Source organism: Balaenoptera physalus (genome assembly GCF_965194825.1).
Source record: "Balaenoptera physalus genome assembly, chromosome: 18".
In the NCBI taxonomy this organism is placed as follows: domain Eukaryota; kingdom Metazoa; phylum Chordata; class Mammalia; order Artiodactyla; family Balaenopteridae; genus Balaenoptera; species Balaenoptera physalus.
Genome location: NC_138899.1, coordinates 81,727,032 through 81,743,448, shown reverse-complemented (window position 1 = coordinate 81,743,448; position 16,417 = coordinate 81,727,032). Strand labels below are relative to the sequence as shown.

Sequence of the window (16,417 nt, the reverse complement as noted above, 5' to 3'; positions counted from 1 at the left end):
GAAATGACGGCCCCCACTTCACATACTTGGGAGGCTTTCCACTTGCTCTCTTTTAGAAACTAGAGTAGTTGGGTTTAAAAAAGCCCAATGAATATTGCATTCTAAACCAGCAACCTCATTCAAATTCTCTCGTGTTTGCTAACGTACATACATATAATTCCACATAACGGTAATCATTGTACACATAACCTATTTTCTGCTATTTTCACCTAACTTTATTTCATTTAAGCATGTCCTCATATTGATGTTTTCTACATGATAGCCATATTTTCCAATTAATTCATAACATTCATTCATGTTAGTATGCTATAATTTTAAGTCATAGCCCCTTTTTTGACATTTGAATAGTTCCAAATGTTTGCCACTTAAAAATCACAACTGTGGGGCTTCCCTGGTGGCGCAGTGGTTAAGAATCCGCCTGCCAATGCAGGGGACACGGATTCGAGCCCTGGTCTGGGAAGATCCCACATGCCGCGGAGCAACTAGGCGCGTGAGCCACAACTACTGAGCCTGCACGTCTAGAGCCTGTGCTCCGCAACAAGAGAGGCCGCGATAGTGAGAGGCCCGCGCACCGCGATGAAGAGTGACCCCCACTTGCCACAACTAGAGAAAGCCCTCGCACAGAAACGAAGACCCAACACAGCCATAAATAAATAAATAAATAAATAAATAAAAATTAAATAAAATGGAGATTTCTTTAAAAAAAAAAAAAACCAGCTTAAAGTAAGTAATACGCCCAAGAGACATATTTGGGGAGGCAAATTCTGCTCCCCTACACTATGAAAGCATTAGCCCCTTGGAGAAGGCGGCGAGTGATGTGGGCTGCTCCTCAGAGAATGCCTCAGGGAAGAAGCAAGTCTTGGAAGGTTGAATGTGATGTTTCCAAATCCCATCCAGCCGTAGGAGTAGGGAAACCGTGACAGTTTGCTTTTTCTGGTAACGGTGTAGTTCACTGTTTCTTTGTGGTAGTTATCACTGGAGTTTTATTGTTGCTTCTTTTCTTTTACTGGTGTTCTTTTTTTAATGGTTCGTTTGGGACTTGTCTTTTACCAAGTTGTCCTTTGCTCCATCAGAAATGAAGTATTTGGCACGAAGTAGCCAAGCCTGCGAGTGTTCTGTAAATTCTTGGTGCCTGAGCGACTGCAGGTGGCCTGGTGGTAGGTGATGAGCTCACCAGGGATGCGAGTCCAGGTGTGGTGGTGGGATGTGCGCCCTCTGCTGGTCGCTTCTAGAATTGACAGTTGGTCTTGAGACGGCACCGAATTCCCTCAGTTCCAAGAATGTGACCCCTGCACAGTGGTAAGAATTTTCTGGCTAAAGAGATAGGTGATTAAAGAAAAAGAAAAAAAAACCTTACTTCCACACCTATTCTAGTTGACCATCTTAAGACGAATCCGGGACTGGCACGACAAAAAGAGAAAGTCTGAATGTTTTTATTTTTTATTTTCCTATCTGGTGGAGAAACGGAAGACAGGAGAGCTTGGACCAGGGTCCCCGTTGTGCCTGTTGATGAGCAGTTAGGGGCCCCACGGCATCCAGAGGGAGCCAGTTGTCAACGTTTGCAAACAACATCTGGTTATATTTGCACTTTAGCTCAACAATGAATAATTGTAGTATAAGTATGTCGTATGTGATATTTGAGACATACTAAAAAAGTATTCACTGTTTATCTGAAAGGCAACACTAACAGGTGCCTGCGTTTTATCTGGCAACCCTAAGAGGGAGGAGAGAGAGACTAAGATGAGGAGAAAGGTCAGTCCAGAGTCTCAGAAGGCTGGAAGCTGGTGAAGGCTGAGCCATCAGACCCGAGGAGGTTCCCCCGCCGTCACGCTGGTCGCAGGTTCATTCACACAAGCTGTGCGTCGGCAGCCGGTGGCCTCCTTTCTTCAGGGGACACTTTGGCAGCCGCAGTAGGGACCTCCTTAAACGTGCCCGTGTTCCTCCTGGCTTTCCACCTCTCCCCAGGGCCCAGCGGCACATTACCCAGCAGGTCCGACCCCTTCCCGCGTGATGGCAGACACAACTTCAGAACCTCAGTTGCCCACTCGCCGCTTTGGGGAACTTCCCAGTAGGGCATGCAGCCAAGCAGCTGCCCATTTCCTCACGCTTGTCCCTGGAAAGCAGTTTCTCAGTTCCTTCACTTGCTTTCCTTTCCTCAGGCTTGTGTACGAAACGCCCAGCCTAGCCACGTTGTGGAGTCTGCACCACATTGTGGATGGCCCATTCCTGTGCACCTTTCTGCATCAGCAAGGGCTAAGTCGGGCCCTGGTGTGAATGAAGCCAGGCATTTGGGCTGTCTTCCTTCTCTTTTATTCCCGTTTGCTTCTAGAGTAAACTTTTGGAATTTTGAAGCGCTGATCCCAGGAGAGATGCGTTCATAGAGCTAGGCCAGCTTACTTCAGGCTGACTTAAGGTGCTGGGTTATCACAGACAGTTATGTAAAGTATATCAGAGAGGAGGAGAGGTAACCAAGACGAGGAAGCGACTGTCCTCTGTGCCTGGCTTACGTGGAACCCTGACCCCATAAGGGTCAGGTCATTCTTCCCACCCCAAAACCGAGCCTGGCATCTCACAGGGACAGATCAGGCATGAAAACTGGGGGAGATGAACACAGTTCTATTAACATCCCTGGGGAAAGGTCACACTCTTTTTTAATTAACTGAGATCTTTGTAAAGGATGACAGCCCCTCATCACTGTTATGAGGTTGAAGCTGATCTCTGTGGATGAGACGGAGCATGCCTCTTATGATATTCTTTACGCCCATAGCTCCCCTCCCCCCAGACCTTAGAACAGCTCAGTTCACCCTGGAAACACAGGATACATGTACATTTATGGGGGGTACCCAGAGGGGAGAGCCTAGAAACTCCTCTAACTTAGATTGGGTGACCATCGTTTGCCCTTCCTTCCCTTGTTTCATTTCAAAGACTCTTGACAGAACAAACAAATTATATCTGAAATAACGGTTGCTTAGGGCCTAGACGTGTTCAGGGCGTCAGGGTGCCAACACTCAAACCTCGCTGACGCTCTGCTGGCTGACGGGAGCCTACGATGGGGGCAGCTGGGCTCAGGTCTCATGTCGTCAAGCCCGGCCCTCCGCTTTTGCTGCAGAACCTCTCATCTTCCCAAAACGTCGTTTCCTTTATGCCATCTCATCGTCAAGCGTTCCCCAAGGCACACGGATGGAGCCCACCCTGACAGCCAGGCCTCCTGCTACTCCCTGAAACGCTCTCAGTCATGTCTGTGCAGGAGCCAGTGCCCTCCCCTGCCCCCCTTGAGTCAGGTGGCCCAGCCTTCAAAATGCACTGGCCCTCAACCCACTTCAGGAAGTGCCCATCATTCCACTGCACAGTTCACTTCTTCCTCAGCTGTTCTGGAGTCTGGCTTCTGCCCACCGACTCAGTGCTGGACCTCGTCAGGCCTTTGACTGTCATGTGTGAATATTCTACCTGGGGTGATGTAGCTTGCCTCCCCAACCAGGTGGAAAGCTCTTTCCCAGGAAGGACCTGGTGTGATGCGACATACATATCACAAACCTCCAGCAAATATTCCAGGAATAAATAAATATCAAGTGTCTGCGTTTGGCTCCCTAACTCTGAAGAATGTGGGAGCTGGTGGCCAAGAGAGCATCACCTCACTCATCAGAAGAGGCAAATTCCTGCAAAGTTAGCCCAACATATTTGTATGAATGATATCCTTCATATCATACATATTATGCGTCTTATATGTTACATATGTATATATGTTATAACTTCCATGACAAAGGTGAAGATGATTCAAGTGGGGAAAATCTGTGTTCCCCCTGAGATTAAAAAACAAAAATCAAAGACTTCAGAATGCAATCAGTATTTTTCAACCACTTATTAAAAGGAAAATGGAAATTTTCTGAAAAAGGCTCTTATTACCCAAAATTAGTCACAGAGAACGAATGCCGTAGTGCCCTAACATTTGGGGGAGCGTATCCACGAGGAGAAAGGTGAGTGTGGCTGACCCCAGCCCGCCTGAGCCCCCGCAGGAGGTTTAAGGAGTACCTTGCCCACCTGGCCCTGGGCTTCGCAGGCAGGGCGATAACCACAGCACAGGTGCTGATTTCTGGAAGCCAGTTTCCTTTCTGCAGGATGTTCATACGCCCATATAAATGAAGAAATGAGGAAACAGTGCAGAAGCCTGCTTGACGGAAGGTTTGTTTGTTTTTGTTTTTTCATTCTGACTGCAACTCCAGGAGGCCCTCACAGGTGGAGAAATGCTGTCCAGTCATAACCTGGCAGGGCGGGTGGACACAGGTGTGTGGGGCTGCCGTGTGCAATGGAGATGAGGGTGGTGGGTGTGAGGCCGGAAGGGAATCTTCCTCGTCTCATTGTCGCCTGAATCCTCTTCCTCCACCTCGGGAGCCAGAGGGCGAGGTCCGTCCCCCAGGACTGCAGCAGGAGGGGCCTCTCAGGGACCAGGAGTAACTGACACACACAGGCCCACCTGCCTCTCGCCCACCTCTCATGGAGGCTGCTAAGGGAGAGAAAAAATCTGGATAACTAATTCTAAGTAGTGAGATCTTCCCATCTTTAAACGCCTAAAGCACTTAGAACCTATACCATTTAGTGCTAAATTCTGTTCTTTCTGGGATCACTTACAGTCGTTTATTTGTTAAGTTTGGGTCTTCAACTCAAGTGTAACTTCCTCCAGGGCAGAGAATAACACAATTTTAGGACCATTTCTCCCAGCCACCCCCTATGTCTAGTGCAATTTCAAATACATTAAGCGCATTAATTGATTAAAATGAGCTAGGAATAGTTACATATATTATGACAGCCTGTCCCAATATGTAATATCTGTCACTCAGAAAAGTCCTAGAAGAGACCCAGCGTGGATATGCTTCTTTTCAAAGACAGGAGAACCCAGCTTCAGTAGAAGCTGCTACTGCAGGCTCGGGCTGAGAAGGTGTCCCAGGCTGTACCTTGGCCTCTCCGGCCAGCCCAGGAGAGGTCACCAGACTGGGTGGAGGTCAGGGTCGCTAGGCCCTGGGGCCTGAGAGAGGTGAGTCTGCGTCTCTCTCAGGTGAGGACTACTCCAGGCGCCTGCATCACACGCAGCCGGAGGCCATTTCCTCGCGGGACCCTGGGGCAAGGGGACTGGCAACGGCGAAGCAGTACCTCTGGAGTAAGGGTGGGTGTGGGGCAGTGGCAAAGGTCACACCCAGGACACCTGACGGCATCAGAGGCTGCCACGGGGGCCACAGCAGCAGTGGCTGAGACAGACACCTGGCGGAAGCCGGGATCTCTGCGGGACCATACAGTGTAGGACAGGGTTCTCTGCCGTGCAGCTGGTGGGAACTGAGATCTTCTCCAAACTTGACACCAACAAGATCAACAGCAGTCTTCTCCGAGGGGGTTGCTTCCACTTATTATTTATTTATTTATTTGTTTGCTTATTTGGCTGCGCGGGGTCTTCGTTGCCGCGAGCGAGATCTTCATCGCAGCATGTGGGATCTTTTTAGTTGCGGCTTGCGGGCTCTTAGTTGCAGCGTGCATGTGGGATCTAGTTCCCTGACCAGGGATGGAACCCGGCCTGCCTGCACTGGGAGTGCGGAGTCTTAACCACCGGACCACCGGGGAAGTCCTCAACTTACTCATTTTTAAACCTGCGCCACCTCCTCTCCCCACCTCCCTCTCTCCTGGCCCCCTCATCAAGTCAGTGTGAGCGTGCACTCCACTGGAGCCCAGGGGCCTCTCTCTAGGCGTCCTCTACTCCGCGTGTCCCAGAACATAGAGCAGGAGCAGCCCCTGTGTGCCTGCAGGACCCCTTCTCCCGGGTTCCCAGCAAAGTGGGAACAAGTTTCATACCAAGTTTGCATCTCCTTACACAGACCTCCCCAGCAGTACACTGCTGCTTGAGGTGCGACGCTGGAGAACCTGTGATGTGTATCTGTAACCAGATGTCGCCGCAGTCTTCCCGTCCCTTAGGACTCAGTGACTCACTGCTGTTGCCCTGCTGCACGGGGGCGGGGGGAGTGGGAGGTTGAGGGGGTGGGATTTGAGTTCAAACTCTGCCCTTTCGGGAAGAAGGGAAGGGGGGTGATGGCGACTGTGGGGCAGCCCTTGCGGAGGAGGGGAGGCTCCGTCCCCACGGGGCGCCTCGTCCGGAGCCCTCGGGCCTCACAGCGCCTCCATCCCCATCTGGACCCTGCAGAGGAACGGGGCTGCCCCTCGGAGGGTCTCCAGGTTATCCCCCGGTTCGCTCTGACCCCATACCGCCCCCTGAAGCCGATTCTCCGATCGTCCGGGGCTTCTTACTGCCGGGACACCGGGAGCTGCAGTCCCCACCTGCGAGCAATTAGGTCTCAGAGAGACGGGCGGGCGGGGGCTCTCCCCGGGGCGGGGCGCACGGCAGGTCGGGGCGCGGAACCGCACTGCCCACCGGGCCCACGCTCGCCGGGCGCGCAGCCCGCTGGAGGGGCGGGGCGGGTCGGGCCGCACATTTAAGGCCGCACCGCCGCCCGAGCCAGACAGGCAGGCGCTCGGCTGCCGCAGGAGCAAGGAGCGCGCCGCCGGCCTCGGCCCCCGCCCGCCCCCGGGGCCCCCGCCCGCGCCATGAGGCCGGTGCGCGCAGCCGGGGCGCGAACGCGCGGGGCGGGAAGAGAGGGCGGGCGGGCTCCGCGCGGCTCCTTCCGCTGCGCGGAGACCCAGGGCTGCCGGCGTGAAGACGCGACGCCAGACGCGGGGCAGGGGCCGCGGGGGTCCTGATTCGCAGGCGGCGCGGGGCTGGGGACTCCGCCGGGGCGCTGTGGCCCGGAAGCCGCCCCGGCCTCTGAGGCCCAGGAGTTCAGTGGGCGCCCCCGCCGAGGAACGGCGCGCTGGCGTGTCCCGTGGGGACCAGGCACGAGGGAGGCCCTGCCCTCCTGGGGGAAATAACTTACCCAGCCCTGCGCGCGCCCAGCCAGCCCTGCGCACCGCAGCAGAGGAGGGAGGCGGCGTGGGGGGCGCTGCTCGCGGGGCGGGGAGGGAGCAGCTCCCGGGAGGAGCGGCCGGAGGGAGGGCGGCGCGTCTTCCCTGCCGGTCCCGCCGGGGAGGCCTCAGCTCCGCTTCGGAGAACCCACCTCGGGCCAGCACCGCACCTCTGCTTCTCTTTCAGAAAACAGAAATTTACTCTGTGGAGCTCAGTGGAACCGGAGACATTGGGAAAACGGACACGGGGGATGGCGAGAAGTACGGGGGCCTGAAAAAGAACTGCTTGGAACGCAAAAAGCATCAGCCGAAAGAGGAGCTTAAGAAAGAACTCGATCTGGTCAGTTGAGCCAAACGGGTGCCCCTGGGCACTGCCCTCCCCGCTGAGAGCTCGCCCCTATAACCCACCTCCCACGGAAGAAAATTCAGTCTCAAGAATTTGAAAAGCCCTGAGACTTGTTTCCTTGTTTTTTAAAAAAAAATGGTGTGATAATATCTGCCCGGGGGTCAGGCCTCTGAAAGCTCCGTGCATTCAGGCTGTAGGCGCGCCCAGGTGGGACTCTCAGAGCGGAGTCTCTGATTCCAGTCTCCACCGGCATGGATGGCCCAGACCGCTCTCCTTCCCGGCGGCTTTGCTGAGATGATTTAAGCAGCCAGCTGCCACATTCTAGCTGATAAGATTGAACTATGTGAGGCAGAACCACCCAGGAGGAAAACCAAAGGCCCTGCGCTTGCTAGGTTTCTGGGTATGTTTGCCTCACGAGGAAGAATTTCAGCGGTAAGAGAGTTGGGCTTGGCTTCAGACAACCTGAGGCTCAGCTGAGGTCCAGTTCTCCGTGGCTGACCTGTGACTGGAAGCAAACTTCTCAGCTTCGCTGAAGCTCCATTTTCTTTACGTAAAATGGGAAATAAACAAGTTTTGTGGGTCTGTCAGGGGAAAAGTGAGATAAGAATGAGAGTGTTCTTAATGGAAGTGTTTTGTGGACGTGCAACCCTGTTTCTAGTAAAGCTGGCTGCCCTGGAAAAGAGCTGCCCTAGAACTGAAATGTGACACTGCATCTCAGGAATGCCAAAGGGGAAACTTCTACCCTGAGTTTGAGATTATGCTAGGTTGTCCCTGCGCTTCACTGCAGACCTTAAAGCTGTGATTCTTTGAGCAGCTGGTAGTAGTGTGTGCTCATGTGTGCTATTGAGCCAGTTGTTAAACACTCAGGAATTCGGCAAGCTGACTGATACTGTATTAGTAGCGTGAAGCGTGACTGGGGTGAGAAATCAGTAAATGCTACAAATCGGAGCTCTTCATTTATTTTTCCTGGAGAGCTCATTAAACAGCACACACCACTAGGCATTTGTCCATGTATCTTCTGAAGACACTTAAGACCACAGCCCTGGAAGTGGACTGACCTGAATTGAAATCCCAGTTTGACTGAAATTCAGTTCCCTGTTTTGAAAAATTGGAATTAAAAATGGTACCTACGTCTTGGAGTTGTTAAGAGGGTTACAGAGAAAGCAGGAGAAAGACTGAGATAGTCATTCTTATTTCCTACATATCTCTAGCAGTTAGGGGTGAAGACATAACTAGTCTTACTTGAAATTGCTAATCATAACGTGAATATATATCCATTGTATCATATGCCTGTAAATTACAATGATAACCTCCCTTGAGATTGGAGCATTTTGTGAAGATGTATAATACAGAAAAATAATTTCCAGAGTATTGGCCAAAGTGCTCCCTTGCTTCCTTGCTGAGATACGTCTTTCTTTGCCTCTTTTTTCACAGCCTTCTCACAAGAATCCTATGATTTGTGACTGCATACTTGGTTGCCCTTGCATCCCGACCCCTCCAGCAAGTTAGAACCTTGATGAGAACTATAGCATCCCTGGCTTCTGAAGGCCCAGGCGGATAGTGACTCAGGCCTGAGCCACCTGTTCCAGCAGAGTTCACTCCCGCACCCTGCCCTGCTCTCATCCCCAGAGCCGGGCTAGCAGGAGAGGATAGTGCAGTACAGCCCCTTAAAGTCTGAGGTCCATCCATGGAACCAATGGCTCTAATCATCCTTTAACTTTTCTCTGCCCAGGACTTGGTGTACTGTGCACAGAACTGTGTCTTAATCCTTTGACTCCCCAGCAATATCATATTCAGTTGATATTGGTACAATGAATGAATGAGCAAGGCAGATCTGGCTGAGAGCAAAAAGTCTCTTTTGTAACATGAAACTTTTTTGCATATACTTGAGAAAAGAGATGGTTCTGGTACCAGTCACAGTATAAATTTTTGTTTCAGACAGTCAGAGTTTTACAATCCTGAATGCTGGGTTTTCTAGGTGGGGTGAGGAAGACTTAGCCCTGGGTTTTCCGCCACAGGAAGAGGCTTCTAGTCCTTTAGCCCAGAGATTCTCAAAGGGAGAGGAGAGGGGGACTTTGCTCCCCAGGGAACATTCAGCAATGTCTGGAGACATTTATGGTTATCACTTCTTAAGGGAGGGCGCTAGTGGCTAGAAGCCTCTACAACAGAGTTATTGGCCCAAAATGTCAATAATGCCAAGGTTGAGAAACTCTGCTTTAGCCTAATGATTCTGTGGCAAAATTAGCAAGTGTGGGCCACCCCCCCGACCCCGGTATTTATTTGGCAGGTTTTTTTTTTAATTTATTTATTATTTATTTATTATTTATTTTTGGCTGTGTTGGGTTTTCGTTTCTGTGCAAGGGCTTTCGGCAAGTGGGGGCCACTCTTCATCGCGATGCATGGGCCTTTTCACTATCGCGGCCTCTCTTGTTGCGGAGCACAGGCTCCAGATGCGCAGGCTCAGTAGTTGTGGCTCACGGGCCTAGTTGCTCCGCGGCATGTGGGATCTTCCCAGACCAGGGCTCGAACCCGTGTCCCCTGCATTGGCAGGCAGATTCTCAACCACTGCGCCACTAGGGAAGCCCCTTGGCAGGTTTTTAATCTGAGGGCTTCTCTGACAGTGAACTGAGTCTTAAGTACTGGAATAAGGAAAGGCATGCTTCTCTCTACCAGACCGCCTGCCCAGTGAGGCCTGCATGGGTAACAGCTGTCAGGACATGAAGTGGTTCGGCACTGCTCATAGCCCTCCACTGATCCCATAGTTCAGGTCTGAGTTAAGTGGCCAGATCACTGGTGCCTGGACAACAGGTGTGCTAGGATTTGCATGTGCTGGAGACCAGACTGAGGTGAAATGCATTGCTTTGCTCAGAAAAACTAAGGACAGCTACTTTGTGGTAAATGGCAAGTTAAGTCTGAACTATTCAGGGACAGCCAGAAAATCCCCTGGCCAGTGACCGCTTCTGCAGCGAGGTTCTCTTCTCTCACTGCAGTAGCCCCTGGGACAAAGGTTCCTTCTTTTCATCCCACACTCCCTGGCCCCTCTGCCTTCCTCAGTGCTACTCCCAGCTTTCATGGGCTTGTCAAGGCTTAGGGTTTGAGTCTCGGAATTATCTAATTCACTCTGTTCTTCTTTTCATGGGCTTCAGGATGACCACAAACTCAGCAATGAGGAATTGGAAACAAAATATGGTACAAACATCATTACGGTAAGTCATCAGAGAACCAGTGACAGGGGAGAGAATCCCGGGACTGTGCTCAAGGTTTGTGGAAAAGAATGAGTGACCTAAAGCTGCAACTTTGAGAATGCCAGCCCCCCACATGCCCACCATGCGAGACAGGGCTGGTTCCCCTCAGGAGCTGGCCCGTCTGAACCACAGCCCTGGCCAAGCCCTCCGCTGAGCTGTGCGCTTGGTCACAGACGGTTCTTTGACTGTGACCGCAGCGAAGCTGTGGTGACCACAGGAAGGTTTGGATGCTTCCTCGTTGTCATGGTCAGGGGTTGCTTTTAAACCCTGTGCCCAGGATGTATTAGGGTCTTATCAAGGCCTCCTTCCGGAAAGGGACAAGGCTGCAGGGCACACCATGTGCCTCATAAAATCTCCCACCACAGAAGTAGGGCTTCCTTCTGTGAATTCAAATCTCAAATCTCAGAAGTTTTGTCTTAACATCAGGAGATTTGGGTACACCTGTTCAAGTCAACAAGGACACCTGCAGTGTGAGGAGCAGGCGATGCCTGGGTTTCAGGAGTTCGCAGTGGGCGGGGGAGGCAGACGTGTAGGAAAGCACGCAGCAGCCACGCTGCTCCCCGAGGCAGCATGTGAGAGGCCGAAGGGCACGCTGAGGGAACGGCGGAGTCTGACAAGCGAGGCTCCCTGGGTGGCGCAGTGATTGAGCTGGGACATAGTAACCCTTACCCACCCTCTGCAGAAATGTGACATCCAACCCAAGCGGGGGGAAACGTCTGATTTCTGTTTCTTTTGGCTCTGCTTTCTCAGGGTCTCTCCAGCACCCGGGCTGCTGAGCTCCTGGCTCGGGATGGGCCCAACACCCTGACCCCCCCCAAGGAAACCCCGGAGATTATCAAGTTCCTCAAGCAGATGGTGGGGGGGTTCTCCATCCTCCTGTGGATAGGAGCCATCCTGTGCTGGATCGCATATGGGATTCAGTACTCCAACGATAAGTCCTCCTCCCTGGACAGCGTAAGGCCCTGGGGCTCCTCCTGGGTTTGCTGGTAACGGGGCCGGGGGCGGTGAGGGGTCAGCACCGTAACGCAAGGGCAGAGCATTGGGCTGGGGTCAGGGGTCCACCACTGATCAGTCACCACATGAGTTTGAGAAAATCAGTCATTTTCCCAAGTGTAAAACAGAAATTATATCTGACTTTCTGGTGTCTCAGAGGCAGTATGAGCATGCATTTTTCAGAGAGAGAGAGAAACACAAAAGTTCCTACGTGGAAAAAAAAAACGATATCCACGTGAAGTGTTTTTGGCTTTCTCTCCTCAAAGCTAATTCTCTCCCTTTACTGTGGAGATCTTCTGTGCCTGCTCATAATGGAGGACTGAAACACAAAACTGTATTGGCCGACATGATGCTGAGAGAAGGAAGCCAGATGCGAAAGGCCGCATACTGTACGATTCCATTGATGCGAAATGTTCAGAGCAGACCCGCCCTGGATTCAGAAAGCAGATCAGTCAGTGGCTGCCAGGGCTGGGCTGGAGTGGGGAATGATGGCCAGTGGGCTCAAGGGGACTTATGGGATGATGGATTGTGGTGATTGTTGCACAACTGTGTACATTATTAACGATCACTTAATTATATACTTCAAATGGGTAAATTGTGTGGCCTGCGCATCACACCAGGACACTACTGCCATCTCTCTCACTGGCCGTGGAGCACCGTGGCCCTAGGATCTGGCCCATTCCTGATGCCTGTTTTTCTGATTGACGCCTGTCCTCCTCACCCAGGTGTACCTGGGCTCCGTGCTTGCCCTGGTCGTTATTTTAACCGGGGTCTTTGCCTATTACCAAGAGGCGAAAAGCACCAACATCATGGCCAGCTTCCACCAGATGATTCCACAGGTGGGTGTGGCACCCTCCGTGGTGTCTGCGAGACTCGAGATAAGCGAGCATCAGGCTGGGGGAGTGGAGGAGCTTGGAGGCCTGGGCCCCCTCCCTGCTGTCTGCAAAGTCTTGGGCAAGTGACCTAATCTCTGTGGAGCCCCTGTTTCCTCCCAGGGTTTTGAGATGATCAATGAGATAAGATGGAGAAAAGTGCTTAGTCGAGAGCAAAGCGGGGCAGGAACATGAGTCGTTGCACAGCCTCTCCCGTGACTGCGCCTCAGTGCTGGTGAACTGTTTAGACAAAAGCAGTTCAGGTGGTTCTGAGCGTGAACCGAGGAGGCCGACCTATGATTCTTTAAGTGTCACCCTCTTTGCTCCCATTTCTGAGCCTCCCCGCGTGTTGCCCAAAAGTGCCCTCAGTATGGGAGGCCCCCCATCCCTCCGCCCACAGGAACCCGGGAGGGGTCCTCTGGGGAGACTGCGCACTGCTGTCGGCACGGCGGGAAAACCGCAGCCTCGCTGGTCTGCAGGGCTGCTGGACAGAGGGGACTCCGGGTGGGATCCTTTGTGCTCGGAAGTGGAGACCCTTCTCTCACTCACTCCATTAAAGTTTTCCCGACCTGAGCAAGATGATTAAACCCTTTGGCTCAACCTTCAGGAGTCTTCCTGGACCTCCCAGCAGGATCGTTCATCCTTAATGGTCTCCCTTTCCGCCAGGCCCAGGGCTGTCGCTCTGCTGGGCCCTCCCATGGCAGAATTTTCTGTGTCGAAGAATATCTCCATGAGGTCCTACTCAAGAAAAAATAGTCTTAGGGTCTTAAGGCCCCAAGTAAAAGTTTTCATTTCATTTTCTGCTCTTCTGACAGCTGTGGATCCTAGCGCCTCCCTTCCTGAGGTTTGGGGAGGGTGCAGGAGGGCCAGCATCATTCCAGGAGGGAATCTGAGGCCTGGGTCGTGATTTTCTTTCACAGCAAGCGCTTGTCATTCGAGATTCAGAGAAGAAGACAGTTCCTGCAGACCAGCTGGTGGTGGGGGATATAGTGGAGATTAAAGGAGGAGACCGGATCCCTGCGGACATCAGGTTGCTGTCTGCTCAGGGGTGTAAGGTGAGTGTCACAGGCACCCCGAGGATCGTGCTCGTGACCAGCTGGCTTGCTGTGGTCTTTCCAGGTCTCGGTGTAACTGGGGAAGGGACAAGGTGCCTCATCCTGAGCTTGTTTCAAAACTTCTAGGTGGATAACTCATCTCTCACTGGGGAGTCTGAGCCCCAGCCCCGCTCCTGTGAGTTTACCCATGAGAACCCCCTGGAGACAAAGAATATCAGCTTCTTCTCCACAACCTGTCTGGAAGGTAAGTCCAGCTGCTTGCGGGACCGCACGTTCCACTCATAGCACTTCTCCGTCTTCAGGCTTTGTTTTTCTCTCTTTACCGTCACTTGCTGCAAAGGCTTCTCCAAGAGAAAACGAGGAATTGAAGAACCCAGAGAGCTGGTGTTCGGCCTTAGTCATGTCACGTGCTGACTGGCCACGTAAGCCACCAAAGAGAGGTCCGTGAGGCTGTGGTCCCTCCTAGCTGAGGACCCCTAGAATAAAGTGTCTGCTCCACCTGTAGGCACAGCGACGGGCATGGTCATCCACACGGGCGACCGCACCATCATTGGGCAGATCGCCTCGCTGGCTTCGGGGGTCCAGAACGCGAAGACGCCCATTGGCATCGAGATCGAGCACTTCGTTCACATCGTGGCAGGAGTGGCGGTCTCCATCGGCGTCCTTTTCTTCATCATCGCGGTGTCCATGAAGTATTATGTCCTGGACTCCATCATCTTCCTCATCGGCATCATCGTGGCCAATGTGCCTGAGGGTCTCCTGGCCACTGTCACTGTGAGTCCGCGCTACTAGTGGTCGCACCCTGACCCCGCTAACGTGCCATTCTGCTGTGCTGGGTGGGCGCCCGCCACGGCTGAGTCTGCTCCGTCAGGGGCGACCGTGGTACATTCTGAACAGACTGTTTCTTAGAGGGACAAAAAGCATTGTGGTTTGTTAATATTTGAATGCATTGTCCTTGAAAACTTATGTTTTCGTTTTCAGGAGATCTGTCTGCAAATCCCTTAAGATCTAGATAAGACAGTCTTGAACCACCATTTACGGATTTTCTAGAAGCCGGATACCTTCCCTCACATTTCCACTGTTCTTAAAAGGAAAACAAACAAACAAACAAACTCCTTTGGCAGTTTCTACAGCTGAGGGACTTGAGCACACTTTTTATCTCGCTTCTCTTCCCTCTCAGACTCCCACGGACACACGCAAATGCCTTCCGTGTGTTCCTGCAGAGCAGTTCAGCCCTTTCCTGTGCTTACGTCCAGGTTCAGCTTTGGTTCTCCCTGCTTAGGTCACGCTTGAACAAGGCCCTTCTCTGCGGTGCAGGCCCTACAGGCGGGGAAGAGGGCTTCGTATCTTCAGTCCTGTGTGAAGGTGGCCTGGCGCCATCCTGAGCAAAGACAGAAGTTTTTGATTCCAGGTCTCCTCTGACTCCAGCAGAGAGTAATTTGACAGAATTGGAGGCAAACAGAACCCTTTGAGATCTGCAGGGTTCAGAGAGAGCGAAGAATGTTTACATATGGAGCTCTTAAAGTGAAACAAATGCTTCTTGATTCCCCAAAGCAACAAGGTAGCCCTTTGGGACAAGCCCTTTGGCAAATAGCGGCCGAAGTCCGTCTTACGCGCTCTTGCTTGTGAATGACAGCCAAGGCCCCCTTTGTAATTACACGTGACTTGACTGGCTCTGTGACCTGTGGGTGCCTTAAGATCATTTTCCTCAAGGGGCAAAGGGACAAAAGAGTGTTCCACATTTAATAGAAGAAAGGACTGTGGCATATCCATGTATAGGGCTTTGTATGCTTTCTCAGTCACTGGGGCTGATGCAGCTTTACTGCATCTGTAACCATACCTGACACTAGTCCAGCTCTACCTGTTTCTACGTTATTGAACCCGAGTTCAAAAGGGTGGTTTTTCTCCCAGCTTCTCCCTCTCTCCTCCGTCTAGGTGGCTCTGTCACTGACAGCAAAACGAATGGCCAAGAAGAACTGCCTGGTGAAGGGCCTCGAGGCAGTGGAGACCCTTGGCTCCACCTCCATCATCTGCTCAGACAAGACGGGGACCCTGACCCAGAACAGGATGACCGTGGCCCATCTGTGGTTCGACAACCAGGTCTTCGTGGCGGACACTAGTGAAGACCATTCGAGTGAGTCTTCGGGCGCATCCAGTCGGGCCCTGCATTGCGGACTCAGCAGCGGGGCTGGTCTGCAGCCCTGGGGTGAATAGTGCTGTTCGTGGGTGCGAGCCCAGCACCCTTGGCATCCACTGTTCTTCTTTCCAGATCAAGTCTTTGATCAAAGCTCTGCAACCTGGACCTCCCTGTCAAAGATCATCACGCTGTGTAACCGCGCTGAGTTCAGACCAGGACAGGAGAGCGTCCCCATCATGAAGGTGAAGGCCCTGCGCACCGTCTCAGTTGCAGCCAGAGCCAAGGCACTTTCTCTCTTCTGATTTGGTGCTTGACTTAATCTCTCCAGCTGAGTAGGATTTATACTGTAAGAGCAAGTCTAATCACAAGACCTGTAGAAAATTTTTTGCGCTGTACCTAGCTTCGAGAAATCTAAAAGTTCTCAGAATATTCACGTGGGCCTTTTGAAAATTCTGTTTCTTTCCAGAAAATGAATGTGCCTTTAAGTTACTCTCCTAACTTCTTTACCAGCTAAGAAGATATAATCAAAGGTTCCTTATTACATAAATGCCATTCACTGATGGTTAAAATGTAATCGGCTAGAAATAGAAGGAGGGGTCTTAGAGCGTATTCTTCTGGGCTGCATGGAGCTCTTGTATAATTGCAATATACGAAACTTCTCTCTCTCCTCCCCTCCTTTCCTCCCTCTCCCTCTCAGGAGTCACTGAATCTGTGCTCTCCTGGCTTTTCTGTTTGCCATTTGTTTCCTTCATTGACTCTTACTTATATTTTTTGTTCGCTTTTCTTTATCAGCCAGCTCATTAATTGGCCAATCACTTCTCTGTATCTTTCAA

General features: G+C 52.0%; 1 protein-coding gene across 2 annotated transcripts in view; it reads left to right on the top strand.

The window, feature by feature from the left end:
* The first annotated feature begins 6,052 nt into the window (after positions 1-6,052).
* ATP12A (ATPase H+/K+ transporting non-gastric alpha2 subunit) overlaps positions 6,053-16,417 on the top strand; it is a 28,947-nt gene continuing 18,582 nt past the window's right edge. Inside the window, exons 1-11 of one of the 2 annotated variants that reach the window (XM_082435097.1) lie at positions 6,053-6,213; positions 7,124-7,276; positions 10,429-10,488; positions 11,278-11,481; positions 12,246-12,359; positions 13,313-13,447; positions 13,574-13,691; positions 13,750-13,869; positions 13,953-14,221; positions 15,383-15,581; positions 15,717-15,826. In XM_082435097.1, coding sequence (XP_082291223.1) covers positions 6,070-6,213; positions 7,124-7,276; positions 10,429-10,488; positions 11,278-11,481; positions 12,246-12,359; positions 13,313-13,447; positions 13,574-13,691; positions 13,750-13,869; positions 13,953-14,221; positions 15,383-15,581; positions 15,717-15,826 — 1,626 coding nt within the window. In that variant the 5' untranslated portion in view covers positions 6,053-6,069. The remainder of the gene's footprint in view (positions 6,214-7,123; positions 7,277-10,428; positions 10,489-11,277; positions 11,482-12,245; positions 12,360-13,312; positions 13,448-13,573; positions 13,692-13,749; positions 13,870-13,952; positions 14,222-15,382; positions 15,582-15,716; positions 15,827-16,417) is intronic. The other variant, XM_082435098.1, reaches the window with a different exon arrangement.